Source organism: Garra rufa, chromosome 25 (genome assembly GCF_049309525.1).
Source record: "Garra rufa chromosome 25, GarRuf1.0, whole genome shotgun sequence".
Taxonomy (NCBI): Eukaryota; Metazoa; Chordata; class Actinopteri; order Cypriniformes; family Cyprinidae; genus Garra; species Garra rufa.
In genome coordinates, this window is record NC_133385.1 from 8,530,631 (window position 1) to 8,555,847 (window position 25,217).

At 32.9% G+C, this 25,217-nt stretch overlaps 2 protein-coding genes across 2 annotated transcripts in view; one reads left to right on the forward strand and one right to left on the reverse strand.

Moving 5' to 3' along the window:
* Positions 1-21,568, forward strand: part of tubgcp6 (tubulin gamma complex component 6) — a 44,407-nt gene extending 22,839 nt beyond the window's left edge. Inside the window, exons 11-25 of the mRNA XM_073831522.1 lie at positions 1,178-1,327; positions 1,645-1,726; positions 3,546-3,634; positions 3,706-3,821; positions 6,636-6,774; positions 8,911-8,997; positions 9,091-11,200; positions 13,107-13,262; positions 13,363-13,531; positions 15,688-15,829; positions 16,367-16,561; positions 16,640-16,772; positions 18,476-18,689; positions 18,778-18,971; positions 21,270-21,568. Of these exons, the coding sequence (XP_073687623.1) occupies positions 1,178-1,327; positions 1,645-1,726; positions 3,546-3,634; positions 3,706-3,821; positions 6,636-6,774; positions 8,911-8,997; positions 9,091-11,200; positions 13,107-13,262; positions 13,363-13,531; positions 15,688-15,829; positions 16,367-16,561; positions 16,640-16,772; positions 18,476-18,689; positions 18,778-18,971; positions 21,270-21,361 (4,068 nt within the window). The 3' untranslated portion in view covers positions 21,362-21,568. The remainder of the gene's footprint in view (positions 1-1,177; positions 1,328-1,644; positions 1,727-3,545; positions 3,635-3,705; positions 3,822-6,635; positions 6,775-8,910; positions 8,998-9,090; positions 11,201-13,106; positions 13,263-13,362; positions 13,532-15,687; positions 15,830-16,366; positions 16,562-16,639; positions 16,773-18,475; positions 18,690-18,777; positions 18,972-21,269) is intronic.
* Positions 21,569-21,592: 24 nt separating this feature from the next.
* The window catches only part of appl2 (adaptor protein, phosphotyrosine interaction, PH domain and leucine zipper containing 2), a 16,389-nt gene continuing 12,764 nt past the window's right edge, over positions 21,593-25,217 (reverse strand). The window contains exon 9 of the mRNA XM_073831556.1: positions 21,593-23,978. Coding sequence (XP_073687657.1) covers positions 23,847-23,978 — 132 coding nt within the window. The 3' untranslated portion in view covers positions 21,593-23,846. The remainder of the gene's footprint in view (positions 23,979-25,217) is intronic.

Sequence of the window (25,217 nt, forward strand, 5' to 3'; positions counted from 1 at the left end):
TCGCTCTGAAGTTCAGATCTGAATCAAATGATTCACAATCCTCGCTCTGAAGTTCAGATCTGAATCAAATGATTCACAATCCTCGCTCTGAAGTTCAGATCTGAATCAAATGATTCGCAATCTGCGCTCTGAAGTTCAGATCTGAATCAAATGATTCGCAATCTGCGCGCTGAAATTCAGATCTGAATCAAATGATTCGCAATCTGCGCTCTGAAGTTCAGATCTGAATCAAATGATTCGCAATCTGCACTCTGAAGTTCAGATCTGAATCAAATGATTCGCAATCTGCGCTCTGAAGTTCAGATCTGAATCAAATGATTCACAATCCTCGCTCTGAAGTTCAGATCTGAATCAAATGATTCACAATCCTCGCTCTGAAGTTCAGATCTGAATCAAATGATTCACAATCTGCGCTCTGAAGTTCAGATCTGAATCAAATGATTCACAATCCTCGCTCTGAAGTTCAGATCTGAATCAAATGATTCACAATCCTCGCTCTGAAGTTCAGATCTGAATCAAATGATTCGCAATCTGCGCTCTGAAGTTCCAATCTGAATCAAGTGATTTGCGATCCGTGCTCCAAAGTTCCGATGTGAATCAAATGATCCGTGCTCTGAAGTTCCAATTCAAATCAAATGATTAGCAATATGTGCTCTGAAGTTTTGATCTAAACCAAATGTATTTCGATCCAAAGTTCTGGTTTAAATCAAATAATTCGAAGTTCTGATCTGAATCAAACATTTCTCTTTCTTCTCTCTGAAGTTCCAATCTAAATCAAATAGTTCACAATAAAGTGATTCACTATCTTCACTCTGAAGTCCCGATTTGAATAATGATTTGCGAACCATCATTTCAGATCAGGACTCGTAGTGTTTCCAGTGTAAATGACTCAATCGAGTTGGTTCATCTGTTTCTCTTTTCGCATCCTCAGCCATGTTTACACAACACTGTCAGTACTGCTACTTGCTTAGCTCGATTGTTTTCTGACATTACCTGAAATAAGTGAAAAAAGTATAATGTTTATTTTAATTGTGTGAATTTTCCATGAAAAGATATGTGCTTATTGACAGAATTAAACATGCATTGTCTTTCAATAATTTAAGCTCTTTTCAAGTACCTCTTCAGGAAAATTGCTGTTTTGAAAGTTTCCATCTAAATCCATCTGTCCATTAAACAGCACTACATATTCTGGTCGGATGTCCCGGTGCCCAGGATCGCTGTGACGTTTTCCCTCCAGGAAGTAGAGGAGATTGAGAGAGACTGCGCCGTGTATCGCGGACGAATGCAGACGATCGCTAGGCACAGCGCCATCAGCAGGGAGGAGAAGGTACTGCACCTGTCATCATGCTGATTGAATTGATAGTAGAGACTGTTTTGATATGTAAATTAATGATGATGTTTTTTATAAATAGCTCATCCAGGTTAAACGTTTGTCTACAATATGCTTGCTGAATTCAGAGCCAGTAACTGTGTAGAGCCGGTACAGTTGGCATGACAACAGATAAGATTTTAAAAATCGGTCCATTAACCCAGTTTCATCAGGACACTCTGACCTGGGCTAAAATCTGCTTTATTGTTTTGCGCTGAAGTCTGTCTTCGTTCATTTTTCCTCGCTCTCTCTCTCTCTAACTTGTTTTTTGTCAGGCCATGCGGACTGAACAGGCCCGACAGGAGCTCATTAACCAGGTCAGAGTGTCAGCGGCCAAGACCCTGGAGAGAATCAGAGGTCAGAAATCTGTCCCATCAAAACCCACGCACACACCTGATGCTGTTAGCAGCTTCTGTCTGGGTGAAATTAGTCTTGCGTAGCCAGACCTGACTTTCATCATGGTTGCCTGTCCCAAATATGCACCCTTCTAAATTATGAAATGAGAAATGGGACACACTGTGGGCTTGAAAGTTCACGTTGAGGGAGCCATTTGGGACAGAACCACATTGCTGATTATCCTGGCCAAAAGAAGTCACTTAGACAGGAAGATCTGACTGATATGTATCAGGGTTATTATTGTTAACTACAAAGAAGCCATAAAAAAACTCTAAATAAAATAAACATTAACTGAAATAAAATAAATTAAATGTATTTGAATTTTTATCTAGTTGCCAAAGCAACTTTTTTATGTTTAAAACTAAGACCTACAATTACTAAAATTATAAAATAACTTAAGTTTCAGCTAGTTTCCATTTCTTATGCTCGCAAGGACTAAAATTGAATTATGTAAAAGTAAAATTTAATAAAAACTTTATAGACATAATGAAAACAAAAGACAAGAAATACAATAAAATTGCAATTAATATTAAATATAAAACAACTAAAATATGACTATTAAAATAACAAAGTAAAACTAAAATGAATTAAACAAGAAAAATTCATAAAATGACAAAAAAATTATTGAAATTCTAAAATGACTACAAAATTTCAGCTAGCTGCCATTTCTTGTTCATGTTTAGTTTAAGTATTAAAATAAATAAAAGTAAAATGTAATAAAAACTATACAGGTGTACTTTTAAACTGAATAAACTTTAACTGAATAAATATGACAAATAATACAATTATTAAAATTATAAAATTTCAGCTACGCGTTTAGATTAGTTTAAGTACTAAAAAACTAAAGTTAAATATTCTAAAACTATGAAATGAAACCAAATAAAACGGACAAAAAATATAATAAAATTGCTAAAATGATAAAATAACTAAAATATAAGTACTAAAATAACTAAAACTAAACTAAAACTATAAAATTACTGGAATTATAAAATGACAAAATGGAATTATAAAATGATTTCAGCTAGCTGCCGTTTCTTATTTGCATTTAAAGTAGTAAAACAGCTAAAACTAAAACGTAAAAACTGTATTTTATTATAGATATACTTAAAATAATAGAAATGTACAAAAAAACAATACAATTATAAAATGACCACACAATTTCAAGTAGCTACTGTTTCTTATTTGTATTTAGTTTAAGTACTAAAGTAGCTAAAACTAAACAGTCTGAAAAAAAAAACCATTAAAACTTTAAAATGACTAGAAAATTTCTACTAGTTGCTAAGGAATTTCCATTAAAATAATTTTTAAGTACTAAAATAACAAGACCTGAGTGTATGTATATATGCTTTTTGAATTGGGTTGGAGTAGATAAGTATATGTGTATATGTATATTTTTCTTATCATTCCTCTTACTAGCATGAATAGAACACTACTATAGGGATTTGTTGGTAAGGGTTGGGGATTATTAAATGTGATGTATATTGGAAAAATCAATACAAATATTCAAAACCTAAAACAACAAAAACTACAGCTATCTATAGAGACAAAATAAATCAAATTACCTAAAACTATAATAGTATATCAGTGATACTACAATAACATAGTAGTGAACATGTAGTAAACAATGTGTTATTGCGTGAGGAGAACACACAGCTGTTCTCCTCGTAGAGGTCAAGTATTAATTATCAGGAAGACTAGCAAGAGAGAATTCCTCCCCACAGAGGCAGATGAATGGAAATTACAGCTGATGCCCCGCTGTTCTCGCTCTCGCCCCCTGCAGGTCACCAGGTGTCGCAGCGTCTGGCGGAGGAGGCCCAGAAGAGAGAGCGATTTGAAGAGCTGAAACAGCAGCTGGAGCTCGACCAGGAGGTGAGGAGCATATTAATAACCCTTCAGTAAAACCATCTTCAGTGCTTTTAATCGTATGGATGTGGTTTCAGTGGCGTAGTGCTGCGAGACGGAAGGAGCAGGAAGATGATTTCGGCTACGCTCGAGAGCTCAGAGACCGAGAGCAGAGGCTGCAGGCCCTCGAGGAGCAGCTGGAGCGCCGGGCACGGTGGGCGGCATACAGTAACGTAAAAAAAAACGATTGAAGCTGAGGCCGTAACGCAGCAGTGACCGCCCCCACAGAACGTTTATTTCGCATTCATATTCTCCACAGGCATTTGAGCAATTTATTCAGTAAAGCATTCTGAGCTTTAAACCAAAACAAACAGCTCTCAGATGAATTATAATATTATAATATTGAATTCAAACTGAATCAGTATTTAAGAATAAAGACAAAGGTGCAAGATTACTTACTCTTCTATGATGGAATGAACTACACTACAAGTCAAAAGATTTTAAACCAAGTGTGCCGTAGGTGTCCTGAAAAGTGAAGCCAAAAGTTTTCGATCGCCCCCCGGTGGCTGGCTGCAGTATAGGTCATAAACCCCGCCCTCTCCATGTAATCTAATGGGACGTGAGCCAAACTAAATAATCGAATTACACTTCAAATAATTGTTTTCCAAAGATGATTTCCATCATGTGAGGTGGTTCTTATAATGCTGATTCATGTTCAGGTGTTCGTTTTTCTAATAAGTTCGCTTTTAAGTAGTTATTTGATGCTATAAAAACGGGGTGTGGTGTCATGATTGTGATCATGCGATTGGGTCTGCGGGAGTTTGGGCGGGATTTTGACACCGCGGCTCCGCCTCACGACTCTACTGCGCAGACTCTGGCTCCAAACGAGTCTCTACTGCGCAGACTCTGGCTCCAAACGAGTCTCTACTGCGCATGCTCTGGCTCCAAACGAGTCTCTACTGCGCAGACTCTGGCTCCAAACGAGTCTCTACTGCGCATGCTCTGGCTCCAAACGAGTCTCTACTGCGCAGACTCTGGCTCCAAACGAGTCTCTACTGCGCAGACTCTGGCTCCAAACGAGTCTCTACTGCGCAGACTCTGGCTCCAAACGAGTCTCTACTGCGCATGCTTTGGCTCCAAATGACGCAATTTCCCCCAAGATGGTAGCGGCCATATTTAGATGTTTTGGCTTCACTTTTCTATAGTCGAAAGAAGCGGAGACGCGTTGTCCATCTTTTTTTACAGTCTATGTTTTAAACAGTACGATTTTTAATGTTTTTTTTTTTTTTTTAATTAGTCTCTTCTGCTCACCAAGCCTGCTTTTATTTGATCCGAAAGCAATAATATTGTGAACTATTTTTACTAATTAAAATAACTGCTTTCTATTAAAATATATTTTAAAATCTAATTTATTCATATGATTAAAGCTAAATTTTCAGCCTCATTACTCCAGTCTTCAGTGTAAAATGATCCTTCAGAAATCATTCTAATAGGCTGATTTGCTGTTCAAGAAACATTATTATTATTATAATTTTTATTATTATTAATATTTAAAACTGTTGAGTACATTTTTTTCAGGTTCCGTTGATGAATCGAAAGATCTGCATTAATCTGAAATAAAAAGTTTTTGTAACATTATACACTATACCATTCAAAAGCTTGGTCAAAATTGATCAAAAGAGATAATAAAGACATGAATAGGGTTGCCACCAATGACTGTTTTTATATCAATAAATCTGTCGACTAATTTATCGACAGTTTTACTTAAGAACATTTTATTTTTAATAAAATAAATTAACTGGAGATGTTTTTGATTATTAAATTTTAATAGAACCATTGAAATGGAATCCAAAAAAGTAATGGAATTTGGTAAAAATAAAACTGTAAAACTCAATTAATTACACAGGCTTTTTTATTTTTTTATTTTTTTTATTTAACCATTAAAACGGAGTATAGAAAAATTAAAATGGAAAAAAACTGAATTTGGAAATAAATCCGGTTTCATGGGGCCTTATAATATAATGTTATTTTTTTTGTAATATGTAACCTACACGCATGTACATAATTGACACACATTTAATAAACCTGCATTGCATATATATAACTAAGCGTTTGTGAATTCACAATTATGCTTCACTATGATTTTTAAGTGGGTTTGATATATAATACAGCCATGGAAAACAATAATGCGTTTCATGGATTCTCGTCCATGAAATGTGTCACTTCCGGTATTTTGCCAGTTTGTCGTCGTGGGCAAAATGAAATTGAGGATTTTTAAAAATCAAATAGTCGATTAGAGTCAACAAATCGCGACATGAACTTTCTTCTGAACCTTCTATTCATCAAAGAAACTTGAAAAATTCTACTCAGCTGTTTTCAACATAATAATAAATGTTTTTAGAGCAGCAAATCAGAATATTAGAATGATTTGTGAGGGATCATTTGACTGGAGTAATGATGCTAAAAATTCAGCTTTGAAATCACAGGAATGAATTACATATATTCAAATAGAAAGCAGTTATTTTAAATAGTAAAATATTTCACAATTTTACTGTTTTTGCTGTACCTTGTATCAAATAAATGCAGGCTTGGTGAGCAGAAGAGACTTAAAAAAAACATTAAAAATCTTTCTGTTCAAAAACTTTTGACTATTAGTGTACTTATAAAGCATTGCAAATCAATAATAATTTCACAAAGTGAAAAACATGACAAATTAAACTATTGACTAAACTTTTTTTTTTTTGGTAGGAAATATATTTAAAGTTTACCGCAAAATTAGACGTACATGTAGAATTTGGCAATTAAATGTGTTTTTTTGTTGAAATCGCATCGAGTTAGCTTCATATAGCATTGTGTCAGCCTCAGAACTCATGGTGGGTCTGTCTTAAAGTTCAAGTTATCAATAAAAATCTGTTTCACTGCGAAGAAAATTAATAGGATTTTTTGCACCGTTGCACTTTATATAAGGACTCAAATATCCAGAGAGATCAAAGACATTTATTAAATTATGTACTTTCTGTGTGTTCAGGATGGATCTGATCGCTCAGTACAGTCAGTTATCAGAAGCTGCTGCAAGACGAGAGCTTAGAGCCATGTGGAAGGTGCAAAGGATGAAACTCGACGAGTGCAGAGTGAACTTCCTGCAGCAAGAACAACAGAATGTACAGGTATATTATATCATACTTATAGCATTTGGGCCATTTAAATTTAGGATCTGTCTTGTATCTTGTTTTGATATTGCAGTAGTTCTAATTAACTCTTTCCAAACTAGCATTTAAAAAAAAAGAAGCTTTTTTTGATCATTTTCACAATATATTCATGTCCCCCAGAATATTTTATTGTATGAATATCTGAATATGCAATATGTCAAAAGAAAGAACAGAGCCTCTGCTTTTAAACAAAAACCTGTTTTATTCTAACTTCCTGCATTCTGTTTTTATCAAAACTTGAAAAGACCCCTAGTTTCAATTAAAAAAAAAAAAGCAACATTTTGAACAAAAAAGTCGAAAAAGTTCTGTTTTTGTCCAAGATTCATATTGTTAATCAAAGTATAGATGGAATAGATTGCTTCTATCAACACCCCCAATACTTATACAGTCTGGAAAATGATGTCAATGGTGGGGAAAGAGTTATTAATAATCAATTAGTATTCTTATTCTTATTATGTGTCATTATAGTTTACCAAATTATTTGTCTTTTTTTTTTCATTTTTAATGACTAACTTTATTTAAATATATTTATTTATGAATATTATGTTTGACCTTTTTTTGCTTTTTTTGCATTTTAATAGAGAACTTTTAGTACCTGTTTATTGCAGTAGTTATATTTTTTTTAAACTGTATATTATATGTAGGGCTGGGCGATATGGCCTAAAAATAAAATCCCAGATTTTTTTCACAAAAAATCCAATTTACGATTTAAATTGATTTTTTCCCCCCTACTACTTTTAGCATGTAAAGAAACCCCAGCTTTTCCACAATATATATGGGCACCATATATTTTGCAGTATACATTGCAACTGCATCAGTGCTTTCCACCAGGCCCCATTCTTATCATACCAGACACAGTAAATGTTTGTAAGACAAATAAATATGAGATGGGAGGAAAATATATATTTCCATGCTTTTTTCTTGGACTTGTATCGTATACAAAAATATACAATTTTGAACACAGAAATATTAAATGATTTAAATAACTGAATGATCTGCCAGCAGGTGGTGGTAAGACACTGATTTAATTACTGAATCATATCATTCATTTGATTCGTTCGAACGGATGGTTCATTCAAGAATAATGCAAGTGACTCTTAATGAACGGGAAATTGAATCATTTCACTAGATTCATTGAAAAACACACGTTCATTCATAAACGAAACACTGCTGTGTTCGAGTGGAGATGCGCTGCGGCTCAGCTGTGATTTGTTTCAGATTACTTTTGACGACGAAATAGAGCAAAATCAGGCAATAGTGTTATAGTCAGACAATGTAAGTCACTTAATAATAACTTCTTGTTTATTTAACTATTATAATAAATCAATATCTCGTTTACAAACTCCCTTAAAATGATTAAAAGCTGTCACTCATCTTAGTTCGCAATATCACAAAGCTCTATTATAATAAACGAAGCTACTGCCCATTCAGTCTCTTGTTTACACTCTCTCTACACTTGAGATACATTAGTCAACGTGCAAAACACATAGAAACCTTTGAAGCTCCACTCAGCGCAAATACAAATATGCTAGTCGCACTCGATATGCAAATAATACGCTATTGTCTTCAATCATCTCTCTACTCTGTTTATGTGATAAGTGAAATTGTATGTAATATAACAGGCTAACTTGCTAGCAAGCAGCTAATCATGTCCACTTAGTGACTCACGTTATTTTACCAGAACGCGTTATTTGTTTTCCGTTCTGAATACAGCGGTTAGTTAGGCGCGCCATCATGTGGTCGGACAATATTGCCTCTTAATTATTCTGCCATTGGTGCAATTACAATGTATCTAATATTTTTATTAAAAAATCGCGATACCTCGATTTAATAAAAAATTAAATCGTCTTAAAACGTAAATTCGAATTAATCGAAAAAATCGAAAGAATCGCCCAGCCCTAATTATATGTATTTATTACTTATATATTTTAACAAACTATATATTTAGGGCCCGAGCACTGCAGTGCGAAAAACTTTTGACTAGTAGTGAACTTTAATGAAGAATTTATGTATGCATTTACATTGAAGTATTGTTTTGAAGTAATGGATAAGTGTAAATCTTTATATCTCTGAGGTGCTATGATTTCTGTTCAGGCTCTTCTGGAGAAGTTTCCTTTAGGTCAGGAGGGCCCCCCTATGGAAATATCCCAAATGCTACAACCAGCACAGCTACATGCTGAGGTCTGTGTGCTGTGTTGCTTAAATATACTTATCTATAGCATAGTAAATTCAACCTACTTTAATTGTGTTTTAATTGCTTTCATTTTACCCTAGCTCTCTGAGCAGCTGACTATACAAGACCAGCAAATATCAGATCCTCCTCTCCCAGAATCCTCTGCTCCCCCCAGTGGTGAAGCTCAAACTCTCATATCAGAGGAAATCAACATTGCTGACTTCCTCCCCAAGCCTCCACGTGTCCCTGATAGTGGTGCCATGACCCAGGCCCTCCACGACATTGGATCTGACCTCCTGCCACAGCAGTCACACCCATCAACCTCGCAAATACGCATTGGTGAAAATGTTTTGGAATTCCTGGAGTCTGTCCCCGTACCTAATAAATATGGACAGGCGTCCAAGTCCAGCTTCCCACTGGGTCAGTTCACTCCAGAGGTGCCAGCAGGTCACCCGAAGGCTAGTGTTCATGGACATCCTTCACAGAGCTCCGTGCAGCTGGGAGATTCCACCGCCTCGGGGTGGAACAAGGGCCCGATCCGCTCTGAGTCCAACACCCCTGCACAAACCACTCAAGAGCGAACATGTGAGGCACAGTGCGATAGCCAGTGTACAGAAAAACAGCCGACTGGAGAAAAGACAGGAACAGAGCCCTCGGCGGCCAGCACAGGTTCAGAGCCAAAGCAAGCCGCCCAGGAGCCAACAGAGGAAGCCAAGTCCTGTGAGAGTGTCAGCCAGCCCTCTCACTGTTCTCAGCCAGAGGAAGAACAATCTGTGTCTCTTCTCAGAGGCGCCCATGAGTCAGAGTCCAATTCTGATGCGAGAAATAACAGCCGTGATCATGATCCAGCACTGATCTCATCTTTGCACTCCTCTGATGGCTCCAATGCTCATATAAGCGTTGACAAACAAGTTGCCATGCCTAACATCCTTGGCCATGCCTCCGACCCCCATATAAGGTCAGGCGAACATGTCTCTGAGGTGATCACTCCCCTTCCCACGCCTAACATCCATGGCCACGCCTCTGACGCCCATATAAAGTCAGGCGAACATGTTTCTGAGGTAACCACTCCTCTTCCTGCACCTAACATCCATGGCCACACCTCTGACGCCCATATAAGGGTAGGTGAACATGTTTCAGAGGTGACCACTTCTGTTCCCTTGCCTAACATTCATGGCCACGCCTCTGATGCCCATATAAGGGTAGGCGAACATGTTTCAAAGGTGACCACTCATCTTCCCATGCCTAACATCCATGGCCATGCCTCTGATGCCCATATAAGGGTAGGCGAACATGTTTCAGAAGTGACCACTTCTGTTCCCTTGCCTAACATCCATGGCCACGCTTCTGACGCCCATATAAGGGTAGGCGAACATGTTTCAGAGGTGACCACTTTTCTTCCATTGCCCAACATCCATGGCCACGCCTCTGACGCCCATATAAGGGTAGGCGAACATGTTTCAGAGGTGACCACTTTTCTTCCATTGCCCAACATCCATGGCCACGCCTCTGACGCCCATATAAGGGTAGGCGAACATGTTTCAGAGGTTACCGCTCCCATCCTCACCCCTAACATTCATGGCCATGCCTCTGACGCCCATATAAGGGTTGGCGAACATGTTTCTGAAGTGACCACTTTTCTTCCATTGCCCAACATCCATGGCCACGCCTCTGACGCCCATATAAGGGTTGGCGAACATGTTTCTGAAGTGACCACTCTCATCCCCATTGCCAATATTCATGGCCACGCCTCTGATGCCCATATAAAGGTGGGTGAGTTTGTGTCAGATGTTGCCTCTACTCGTCCACGTTGGAGCACATATGGTCACTCCTCTGACAGTACACTTAAAGTGGGTTGTGTAATGCCTGATGCCGCCTCATTGCCCACACCTCTACCTGGTAGCGCTTTCGGTCATTCATCTGACTCCATACTAACAGCCGGGTGTGTTGTCTCAGGCGTTGAACATCAACCCTCTCCGTTACCCGGAAGTGCGTATGGACATTCCTCACAGTCCACCTTGGGTGTCGGGTGTGTGGTTATTGGGACGGAGACCACTCAACCAGGCACTCTTTACAGCGGTGCCTATGGGCATTCGTCAGATTCTGCTCTGGGCATGGGCTGCGTGGTTGGTGGGGTGGTGCCAGGGAGTTTGTACGGTGACAGACCACCAACCAAATCTGACCGAACATCAGAAAATGCAGACAGCCAGGGTGAGAATGCTGCTAAAAAAAAACTTTTAAATAACTTTAAAATAATGGGGACAAATAGGCAGTAAAAAATGCTAATTATAGAAGAAGAAACTGATATATTTATGTAGTGAAGTCTGATTTTAGAGAAAATATAAAGCGTCCCAAACTTCGTCAATTTATTTATTTATTTTTTACATTTTTACTGAACTGTACAATAAATTTGTCTTATGGTTTGACATAGCAAAAATTAAGAAAAAAAACTTAATATATAAATACCATGAGAGAGATTTATCTTCATTGTTAGACACTTACTTTCATTCATTCATTCATTCATGTTCTTTATTTAATATGAAATTGTAATTAACATAATTTTTCCCCATGATTTGTTGACAATTTCAAGACAGACTTTGCTGTCATCTGTTTAAAACTGCTGAAAATTATACCATTTCAAAATGAATGATATTTATATCTCCCCTATTGCAATACTCAACTGTTTTTTTTGAGATAAACAAATCTGTGGTTCTTTTATGTCACACTAAAGGACAGAAACGGTAGTTATTAAAGTATTTCTATTTAAGTTTGAGCATGTCAAAGGAGAAAAAAAAGTTTAATTTTAAGTTTTAATTTTGATAAAAACAATATCAACATCTTTTTTTAAACAAAACTCTCAGTCTCTTAGTCAATCAGTATTTTACTGAAACTCTTTTAGCCCCCCACTGCATGTGCGACACAGTTAAATATGATTAATATTTATGATACAGCTAAATATTATTGACATATGATTGAACTATATTTACTAAGATGTGAATTAATTTTACTAATTTAACTATATGGTTACTCTTTTTAAGATTCTATTGATTCTATTTACTTTCTGCAGCGTTCTCTTAAAATCTCCTCTCTTTTAGTGGATCCCTCTTAATTTTTCTGTCTATATTTCTGTGTCCGTATCAAATTTTATACTTCTTTTCATGACACTTTATAACAGTAAAAAAATTAAGAAAATGAATCTGAAACTGAAAATGATCAAAAAAGTCTAAAAAGGAGTCAAACAAATCTAATTTAATTATTCAGAATGCTTCTTAAAAAGACCTTGTCCTCTGGTGTGACAGTCAACACCGGTGGACATTTTCTGTCACACCATAGAACATTTCAGCCTTTTCTGTCAATTAATGACCATGCTATTCCGAGCTAACCTGTCATTAGCGGTTAGCAAGACACATTAGCATAGTTTTCCATGATTATGTAGTTTAACATATAGTTTTTAATAAAAAATATAATTGAGTCGTGTCACACCAAAGGACAACGAAATGTAACACTTTTGTAGTGGTTCCAAGAAAGTTAAATATTAGAAGATTCTGAGACAAAAATAGTGCACGTCACATGACCTTGAATGCGGTCTTTTAACTAATTAAAGTTTTCTCTGGAATTGGCTGATTTAAAATCAGGATATGGTGTCACACCAAAGGACATGGTTTTCAGAGACAAAATGTATCAAGTTACTACACTTTCAATGAAAAAAAAAAAAAAAGATTGCCATTTACTAAAATAGACACTTCTACAATTATGCCGGAGCTATTTCTTTACATTTTTATGCTTTTCTTACAACTATAGAAGTTGTAATTTATTGAACCGTGCTTGAGACAGTCAAACCATAGGACAATTTTGACATTTGGCTCAAAAAAAAAATCGAATAACACTGCAGCCTTTATAACAACAGGTCCATGTAGGACATAGAAATGTTTAACCATTTACTGCATTTTAAATAACAACATTAATTTTTATCTTGTGGGACAGTGAAAATGCCATATCACGCCAACAACCAATGTATATGTTTAAAAAAGTGATAAACAATGTAAAATCCATTTGTATAAACATCCACCATGGTTAATGCTTTCATATTGTTTGTATTCGTAATGTTGTGAAGCAGCGCCCCCTAGTGAGCTGTTTTCCCTGGATGAGGGACTGTCTGCCTGGGCTCTGGGACTGGGATTGTCTCCTAAAGAGAGTCCAGAGGATCGCTATCTTCTCAGCCTGGCCTCACAGTATCAAGTGGAGCAGTACCAGGACTCATATGGTCTGATGAGTGAGTACCAGACCGTCTGCTTTCATCATGAACCCACCAGAGATTTTGATTTTTTATGTCAGAATCTGAAAGATTTGTGTTGTTGTTGTTCCTCCTCTAGCTGCCGCTCCAGAATCTGAGCCGCTGCTGCAGGTGACTCGGGGTCCAAACGGCCTTCCTATCGACCCATCCTTGCACCGTGCCACAGACGCCACTGCTGTTCAGCAGAGCGAAATGATGCCACTTCCTGTTCTCATGAAACACTCGGTTACAACACCACTCATTACACAGTATGTCAGTTTCTTTTCTGATTTATCATAATCTTTATTTGAACTATGTAACATTGCTTATTTAAAAAAAAAAAACATTTAGTGTGTAAATCATTCTCCCAAATTTAACTAAACACTTGTGAGATTTATTTTTGTTTTAATATATTTTTTAATATTCTTTGTTGGGTCAATGCAAAACAAACAGCATGATCAGTGTAGTTTCAAGAACGAGTGACTCTTATGAGCCAGTTCCTGGAATTTGTGAGGCTAACTAAGATTAAATTTTTTTTTGTTGCTTAAAAAAAGTTTAATCAAATAAAATATTGAAAAAATATAGATTTTATCTTAGCTAGTTGCATTTAGTTTAAAAATGTGATAAAATAACTAAAAGTAAAGCTGAAATACAAATGTTAAAAATATTATTTTGACAAAAAAAACTAGTAAAATGACAAAAAAAACAACCAAAATTACTGAAACTTTAAAATAAAAATGAAAACTAAAAATCTAAAAATTAATTTAAATACTTTAAAACGTTTTTAAAAACTTTAATAGTATTATACAAATATATATAAGAATTAAAATATAAATTAAAATGAAAATATTCAAAAAATACATGAAAATTTAAACAATCAATTTGACAAATAAATATACATTTTTAACAGTTTTTTTAAATCCATGTTAAAAATTGGAGTTAAATATAACAATAAATTTGATAAATTGGGTGATTGGGTACTTAGGCCCGTTTACATTGTAACTTACATTGTGAATTCATAAAAATATCTGAAACTAAAGTTGAAATACAAATTGTAAAAACATTATCTTGACATATATTTAAAAAATATGAAAAATTACTAAAAACAAAACACAACCAAAATTGCCAAAACTTTAAAATGACAATAAAAACAGAAAATCTAAAAATTAGAACCGATTCAAAACATTTATAAAAACTATGATAGTATTATAAAAAACTATATATATATATAAATATAAATAATAATATAAATTAAAATATGTAAGTAAATAAATCAATAAATAAATTAAAATTTAAACAATCAATTTGACAAATAAATATACATTTTAAAACAGATTTTTTTTAATCAATGTTAAAAAATGTAGTAAAATATAACAATACATTTGATAAATTGGGTGATTGTGTACTTAGGCCTGTTTACATTGTAACTAAAATATATTTTCAGTTCAAATATAAAAACTAAAAATAACTAAAACTAAGCTGAAATACACATTTTTTTAATATTTTTTGACATATATTAAAAAACTAGTAAAATGACAAAAACACAACCAAAATGACTACAACTTGAAAATGAAAACAGAAATCTAAAAATTAAAACTGATTAAATTTTTTTTTGTAACAACTATAATAGTTTAATATATAGTTATTATATGTTATATAATATGTAGTAATATAGTTATTTTTAAGTACCATTATCAATGTATTTATTTAAAAACATATATTAAAAAATCACTATTCAAAAATAAAATATTCATCATGAAATTATTCCAAAAATATAAATGAAAATTTAACAAATCAAAGTGACAAATATATACACATTTTACAACTGCTTTTTTAATCTTTGTTCAAAAAATGTAGTAAAATATAACAATAAATTTGATAAATTGGGTGATTGGTTACTTAGGCCTGTTTACATTGTAACTGAAATATATTTTCAATTCAAAGAAATAACTAAAAATATCTAAAAAGCTGAAATACATTTTTTAAAAGTATTATCTTGACATACATTAAAAAAAAACCTAGTAAAATGAGAAAAAACAAAATTACTAAACTTTAAAATGAAAACAGAAGATCTAAACATTAAAACTGATTCAGAACATTTATAAAAACGATAATAGTATTTATATATATATATATATATATATATATATATATATAAATGAAAAAATAAAAATTTGAAATTTGAAAAAATCTATGACAAATAAATATACATTTGAAACTTGCCAATTGAAACTAACCATGCTTGGTACTTAGGCCTGTTAAGATTGTAACTGAAATATATTTTCAAATCAAAATCCAAATTGAATTGTAAAACCAGTTCTAATAACCAGCCTTAATGTAAAAACCATAAGCTGTCAAAAAATACCTTTATATCTTAAAAAAAAATACTTTTGAAACTGTCTCTCTGTCTCTATGTATCTCTCAGTGTGTCTATGGTAAATAAGGCTGTGGTGGATTATTTCTTCGTGGAGTTGGGTGTGGAGAAGCACTTTGAAACTCTCAGGCATTTCCTGTTGATGGAGGATGGGGAGTTTGCCCTCTCTCTCAGCGACCAGCTCTTCGAAAAGGTATAAACACAGTTTAAACTGTGACTATATATGCAATATAGTTTACGATAAAAGATGAGACTAATGTATTTTAAATAATGAAAACACCAAAATCTTTTTTCGTTTTTGTTTAAATAAAAAAAGGTTGTACATGCCTCTGCTACATTTAGATTTCATATGTTTGGTTGCCAGATATCTATTCTGGCATGGTTGCCAGATAAAAAAAGATATCTGTTTTGGTTGCCAGATAAAGCTAAAGACATTTAGATTTCATATGTTTGGTTGCCAGATATTTATTCTGGTTTGGTTGCCAGATAAAAGAAGATATCTATCTGTTTTGGTTGCCAGATATAAATCTAAAGACATTTAGATTTCATGTTTGGTTGCCAGATTTCAAGAGTTCAAATCCCCAAATCAGAGCTTCACTGTTAAAAGGATGCATTTTCTACCTGGTGTTTTGATTAATTTTTGCAAACTGGCAACCATGTTCAGTCATGAGATCTTGACTATTTTGTTGACGATTGTGCAGATGGAAATGCTTATGTGCTGTGTATTTAGCTGGGCAGTGGTCAGACGCCTGGTGAACTGCTGACCCCACTGGTGTTGAACTCCATCCTCAATAAGGCCTTACAGTACAGCGTTCACGGCGACAGCGAGCTGGCGGCCCACTTCACGTTTGCGCTGCGTTACCTTCCTGAGATCTTCCATCCTCACGCGCCAGACTCGCTGAACTGTCTTGAGCTCCGCTACAAGGTTAGAGACGCCCACTGTGTTCATTTCTCTAGTTTCTGATGCAATATTTTCATAATGTCTCTCTGGTTGTGTCTGTAGGTGGACTGGCCGGTGAATATCGTCATCACGGACAGCTGTCTGAACAAATACAACAGACTCTTCTCCTTCCTGCTGCAGCTCAAACACATGGTGTGGTCCCTAAGAGACGTCTGGTTTCACCTCAAGAGGACAGGTGAGAATTCTGCTTAGCTTTCTTTTTCTGAAAGTTATTGTACACTTAGTAGATGTGTGAAAATCTACACACAGATCATTGTCTTTAGTTCTCATTTGTTAGTTATAAAAAAAACTACTGTTTTTAAACCTGTCACGATGGCTTCGTATAGATCTGTTCCAGGCAGAATTATGAATTTAATCGTTAATTAAGGGATGTTATTAATTTTAAACAAAATTTAAGGTGCCTCTTCAGGGAAAAAACACAATCCCAGAATGCATTGCACTGATCATTTGCAACCAAGTTGGTGAAAAGATTAAGTTATAATAGTATATTTATTATCAAATAATTATATAATATAAAATATTTTATTTATATACGTACATAAATTGTATATAAATATATTTAAATACAAATATAAACAAATATATACAAATATAATTTATTTTAAATGACATTTTAATATAAATTATGTAATATTAGTATGTTTAATCATAATAAAATAATACTATTATATATAAATATAAATATATATATATATATATATATATATATATCTCACTATATTACATATATAATTTTAAATTACATATTTTATTTCAACATTTTATTATTGTAATATTAATTAATATTTTAAATGACATTCTAATATCAATTATTAATATAAATATGTATACACTTTATTATTTTTTATTACATATTTATAATAATTATGATACATTATTTTAAAATAATATAAATTAGTATTTTAAATAACATCTTTTAATATCAATTATGTAATATGAAGTAGTATACTAAAAATTATAATTATAATAAAAAAATTAAAATTATAATAAAATACTATTATACATGATTTTATATATTACTATATTACATGTATTAAAATAACATATTTATGTAATATATATTTTTATTAAAAAAATTAATTACATATCTTATAATACATATTTCTTTATTTTGATGTAATATAAATTAGTATATTAAATAACTTGTATACATTATAACTTATATAAATTTAAAATATATATTATAGTAATATATAAAATAAGTTTTATATATATATATATATATATATATATATATATATATATATATGTTATGTGTGTGTGTATATATATATATATATATATATATATATATATATATATTTATAAAAGCATTAAAGCTGTATGTATATATATATATATATATATATATATACTATTTATAATATATATTATAGTAGTATATAAAAAGTTTATATATATATATATATATATATATATATATATATATATATATATATATAAAATGTAATTATATAAAAAAGGAATTTTTTTATATTCTATTTCTTTCTATTTTTTTATATTATATTTTTAGATTCGATTTAAATGACATATTGACATAGCACTATATAAAATTATAAAATAAAAGTTATATATACATTACTATATTAAATATTAAAAACTATTATTTATATATAAATCTGTACGTGTGTGTTATTTATGAAAAAAAGTCACTTTTTTCCCAGAGTAAAAATTAGTTGTCCAGCTAGACAGTGTTACCGTGGGCTCAATAAATATGTGAAAATACACATATTTTAACAAATCAATAAATCACAAAAATTAGAAAATACCTTGATAAAAAAAAAAAGACAATTATATATATTTTTTGTATTTGTGCTTGATTTGATATAATTGAACGTGAAGTAGACCTGGACTTAATCAATTTCATCCCCGTCTCAGCACTGGTGAAAGGTGCCGGTCGCTCCACACAGTTCCATCAGCTGCAGCTCTACAGACACGAGATGCAGCACTTTGTAAAGGTGATCCAAGGTTACATCGCTAACCAGATCCTTCAGGTGTCCTGGAGCGAGTTCACACACAAACTGAGCAGCGCCAATGACCTAGATGCCATTCACCGCACACACGCCGAATACCTCAACAGAGCCATCTTCAGGTGAGCACTCGTCACATATTCAGTGTTTTATATTCCCATATCTGCAGCAGGACATGGAGATGTGATGATCCTTTCTTTCCTCTCTCAGGGGTTTACTGACAGAGAAAGCCGCTCCCGTCATGAACATCATCCATAGCATCTTCAGTCTGATCCTGAAGTTTCGCGGGCAGCTGATCGCACAGCCGTGGGAGCTCCAGCAGGGGGAGCCGGTGCATCCCAGTTTCATCGCCATGCAGCAGTCCTACAACACCTTCAAGTACTACTCACGCTTCCTGTTCAAAGGTGAGCGGCTCCGACAGGTGTACACACTGAAAGACCAGAGTTCTGTGACGGGAACGATAAGATTAGAGCAACACACCTGCCCATCCAGATACAGGAAACACAACCTGAAATACCTCAGTGTTTCTCAGTAGTAGATTTAAAATATAAAGAAAAATCCAGTTATATAGAAAATACAAAGAAAATATAAAGAAAAAGTGTTATTAGGTATAATTTGAGTTGGGGTAATGTATCCCAGAATTTTCATATAATTTTATATTATTAGTATATTAAATCATAATAAAATAATACAATAAAATGTAATTTAATACTAATATATAGAGAGTAAAAAGTAGTATTTAAAAGCTTTTTTTTGTTCTTGTACTTTTACTTATTACAAGTATAAATACAATTTTATCTATATATTATATTTATATATAATGTCTATTTTTTTTATTTTGAATAGTTTTTTGAATAGTTTTTAAACATTTTCTCAACATAGAAAATATTTTTAAAATGTACAGAGCATAATATAGAAACAATAGATTTTTTTCATTTTCATATAATTATATAAAATCAATAAAATAATACAATTAATAAATATTTAAATTAATAGTAAATAAAGTAAAAAGTTTTATATGTATTGCTATAGTACATTACAGATAGAAATAAGTACAAATATTTTATCTATTTATTGTATTTATATATAATGGATAATTATTTATTTTAAATATATAGAGAAATGTTTTTTAAAATGTTAAAACATTTTCTCAACATAAAAAGATATATAGATATAGCTGTAATAGAACATAATACAGAAACAATTTGAATTTTTTTCATTTTCATTAAATTATATAATATATAATTAGTATAATAAATCAATAAAATAATAAATCAATAAAATTAAAATGGTAAAATATATAGTATAAAGTTTTATACTATTACTATATTTCATTACAAATAAATAAAAAATAAAAATAGAAATAAAAAATATTTTATCTATATATAATATTTATATATATATAATATATAGAATATATATATATATATAATATTTGTTATTATTATATATAATGTCTACATTTTTATTTTAAATATAGAAAATATTTTTTCTAAAAAATTAAAAACTTTTCTAAAGATAAATAGGCTTATTTTTAATATTATGTATAGAATATATATCATATTTTTTAAACATTTCTCTAGATAAATAGATTGTTTTCTATATTATGTTCTATAGATACATCAATTTAATTTTTCATAATTGTTAAATATATAATTAGTATATTAAATCATAATAAATAATACAATAAAATTAATTAATAGTGATCAAAAAATTTTACATAAAGTACAAAAATTTTTGTATATATTGAATTATATAGTATAAGTACCTTTATCTAAATATAAATTTGTTAAAAATTTTATTTTAAATATATAGAAAATATTTTTTTAAACTTTTCGCCAACATAAGAGATGAATATTTCGTCTATATATATATATACATATATATAATGTCTACATATATATATAAATATTTTTTCATATATTTTGAAACAAAACATTTTCTCAACATAAAAATATTAATAAATATTAATTATTATTAATAACAGGTCTGTAGTAGTTTTTATATATACTAAACATTTTTATTAAACATAAAATATTTTTTAAACATTTCCTTAACATCAAAAAATGTATTTATATTTTATATTTACTCGTGTTTTTATCGTTACAGTTTCAAAAAAAGGAAACTAACAATTTATTAGCATTTTTATTTGATTTATTTTATCAAATAAATATATTTATTAGAATTTGTTTATTAGCTAATTCTGCAATAATACTTGGAAAATGTACGTGTCAACTGTAAATTCATATCCTTTTGTACGAAACATTGCTGATTTATTTATCAAATTCAGCCCATCCACACTGAAGAGCATCTCAATTAATTTAGACCTCTATTGAAAATCTATTGGCATCTTTGTAGAGAATTAAACCACCCTCCCCATGAAATGATCTCTTAATTATTGCTGTCATATGCACACTTCGCAAGACAAGGAGCCGCAGTAAAACCAACCAGATGGTGCAATCTTTGGAAACCTAGGCTAAATAAATACTGTACTGTTGCCAACAAAGCCATCAGCAAATACAGCTTATTTTTGAGCAGAAATTCACGCAAGCCAAATGTTCCAGAAGGACATTCAGACGACTCTAAAGGGTACACTTTTAATAGCCTACACTTTTTAAAATTATTTTATCTTTCAATGTCAGTCATGTGTTCTTGTTATGCTTAATTATAAAAAAAATAACGCATATGTTTGTTTTTTCCAGTGGTGACCAAACTGGTGGACAAAGGCTATCAGCCTCATCTGGAGGACTTCCTGTTGCGGATCAACCTCAATAACTACTACAAAGACTCTTGATTGTCCTGTGTGTGTGAATTTGAGCCCTCCGGACCGTCTGCTTCAGTATTCGTGTCAGTATGTATATAACCCAAACAACAACAACCACAATCACCTCTAGATGTTTTTGACTGACACACGCAAACCCATTTTGCTTAGTATTGATCCTGTTCAGCATTTCCTGTTGTGATGTGTGCACTGACGCTTTGTAATGTGTAAAATAAACTATTTAATTTTCACAACTCGTAAAGGTAGTTAGAAATGGTCACAAAGCTTTATTAAAGAGTTTTACATTCTGAATAGATGTTACATGAGCAGAACCCAACAGACCAATAACTGCTGCATTCATGTTCATGAATGTTTTTTATTTGTCGTCATGCTAAAGCTCATCGCAGGTTAAATGTCAGATGGTTACTGAGGCATATTAGAGTTCCAGAAACATTTCAGGATCAGTTTGAGTCGCTCCAGCACAATAAATGTAAACAGTTCAACGTCATTCACTAGCAAACCCCTTTCAGGAACTTGAGTTCAACACATACAGTTCAGAAACGGTTACAGATCAATGTTTAATAAAGCACTGTGGATGTGCCATTCCATCTGATCAGGAAATACTGAGGGAAAAGGAAAAAAAGCCCTTCAGCCCAAAAAAGAATTTAATTTTGTTACCAGACTCACCCTAAAAATATTTTTTCACAGAATGAGTCTTAAACTATACAGGATGGATACAGGATGTGTCATCTGTTCGCTGTATTTTCTAAGTTAACATACTAGTGGTTTTAAATTAGTGTTTTAAGTCTAAATTGCATTTAAAAAAAATATTAAAACCAAAAATATTGGCGTTCTGCTGAATCCCAATCTGCACGCAACATAAATGTATTTTACAATTATGTTGTAAGTAGAAAAACTGCACCTTTTTAATCATAATATCTGCATTAGCATCTAACTTAAGTTCCTTAAAGGAAAAGTTCACACAAAAATGAACATTTGTTAAAAAAATTACCCACCCTCAGGCCATCAAATATGTAGATGAGTTTGTTTCTTCATCAGATTTTGAGAACTTCAACATTACAGTGTATAGGTGCCGTCAGAATGAGAGTCCAAAAAGCTAATAAAAACATCACAATAATCCACATATAGTCCATCAATTAACATCTTGTGAAGCAAAAAGATACGTGTTTGTAAGAAACAAATCCAGCTTTAAACCACCTCTGATCAAAAAAATAATAATAACACTTCCCCCAGTTCCAGCAATGTTTTTGTCAGCTGTTTAGACTCTCATTCTGACGGCACCCATTCACATCCATTGGTGAGCGAGTGATGTAATGCAACGTTTCTCCAGATCTACATGAGTTTGTTTCTTCATCAGAAGAGATTTGCTCAAAACTGAATCCTCTGCAGTAACTGGGTGCCGTCAGAATGACAATCCAATATAAAAATGATAAAAACATCACAATAATCAGCACCACTCTAGTCCATCAGTTACTGTCTTGAAAAGCAAAAAGTAAAAAACAGTTTTAAACCTTCACCTCTGATCAAAATACGACTTTATAATCCATGTTTGAATCCATGTTTCTGATGGCACCCATTCACATCCATTGGTGAGCAAGTGATGTAATGCTACATTTCTCCAAATCTGATGAAGACACAAACTCATCTACATCTTGGATAGTCTGACTGTGAGTACATTTTCTGCAAATTTCCATTTTTGCTTGGACTATTTGTTAAGGTTTATGTTCATGCATTGCGAAATCTTGCGAAGAACAACAAACGTCTCTTCCAAAGCAGTATTAGCATGCATGAGTGCATATTTTAAAACACTGCTAATCTTGCATACTAAATAGTTGCAAATTGGGATTCACACCAGTTTTGCAAAACCTAATTAAAAACAGCATCATAAAGGGTAATGGTAGCTTGATGGAATGTAAATGAGTATGAAAATCAGCATTTAAGGTGTCAGATGCAACAGGAAGTACGAAAGTGCAAATATAGGTTCAGGTTTCATGGTTGCGTTTGCTTATAATGTAGTGTGAGAAATCGGAAACTTTCCAGCTATAATCCATATAGCAACAGAATTAGGAAACAATTTTAAGGGCAAAATATAACAAGATGCAAATAGAATCAATAAGACTCTTCTCTTAAAGTGACAGTACACCCAAAAATGAAAACTCTGAATTGTTCTTTTTTACACAAAGAAAATGAAAGAGTAGCTTACACAGTTGAACTCCAAAACGTACCATTAACGTATATAACAATATTGGTTTATAGTACTCATGCACTATATTGAGAGTAAAACCAAACTGAGAATATTCATTTTTGGGTGACCCATGTCTGATGTATTTAAATTGAAACCTTGAGCATCTAAAACCGGGTAAGTGCTAAACGAATGAGTGGCGTTCACTCGATCACCTGTTGTCTTTCCTTCATTAGTTTGTCTAGAGATGTGAGACGAGGACAGGAGAACAGCAGCAGGAAATGGAAGTGTGTTTGTGTGTGTGTTGTGTTGAGATCAAGCCTCTGATTCCTGCTCGTCCGCTCCGACCACTTCTGCTGTGTCTCCTGTCTCGTTCTCCAGGAGCAAAAACTTGCCGTCGTTTGTAAGGGGCATCGACTTCATCAGTTGCGCCAGAGCTTCAGGGTCCTGATGAACAGATTGAAAACAGCTTGGGTTAAATTCGAGAAAATCACTGAGAGAAAAAAAAAATCTAAAACTGACCCTATTAAAAAATAACGTATTGTTTGCATGACCTATGAACAAAATGTTGTATGTATACATCATAAATTACTTTTGAATATAAGTGTAAAAAAATAAACCAATAGCTAGTATGTATATATATATATATAAATAATATTACTATTGATAAGAATGAATATTAATACACTGTTAAAAATAAATGTTAATACATTTAATAAAATGGAATTGATAATATACTAATAGTTTTTTTTATAGTGTGTATATATAAAAAAAAATTAATAGCTTGTTAATTAAAATAAGGAATTAATAATATGCTTTTATTTTATGTAAAATATATTAAAATATATTTTATTATATAGTATTTTTATTTTTATTTGATAGTAGGGCTGTCCCCGACTAAGAATTTTCATAGTCGAATCAGAATTTTCGAATCTTCCTATAGTCGACCGATAGTCGAATCATCTAGGCCTATGTGTGTGTGTGAATGGGATAGGAGGGGCACGACACTATAGTCAGCAGGAGGGTAAAACAATTTTTATTTTATTTTACACACTGCACACAGCAACAACTTTTAATAAAGTGACCAAAACTGCCTGCCAACTGACAGACAAACTTATTTAGGTTTAAATAAAAACACAGAACACGTCTTTTAGTTCTAAAAACGCGAGGCGCACAGCACTGCCTTTTTTGCTAAGCAACGACCAAAACAGCTGTCCTGTCAGTCAAATCAAAGGATTATAGCGCGAACGCTCTAAAATCTAGTTTTTTTGCTGTTAATTAAACTGTCATATTAGTAGACACCCTAAATAATACAGCTCCTGGTTACCCACGATAGACACCAAAGGTTTCTCCTCCATTTCTTGCAGTCTCCGGACTTTTTAAATGACGGTAAACTTTCGAAGACCCGAAAGATTGGACAATGGGGAAGAACGGAATGACGTTGGGCGTTTTTCCGCTCAGAGTTGATATTTTTTTTCAACTTCAGGCGCTCAGAGCGCTCCTGCAAAAACGCGAGGCGCCGGGGACGCATTAACAGAGCACAGAACGCTCACTGCCAACAGAAAACCATTCAAAAGAGGCGCCTCCAACGGCAAAAACGCGTCCGGTGTAATCGCCGCCTAATCCCTGCCGTCAAGATGGTCCTCATCTCATCATGGATCAGGGCAAGTGAAAATTAAATCTGTC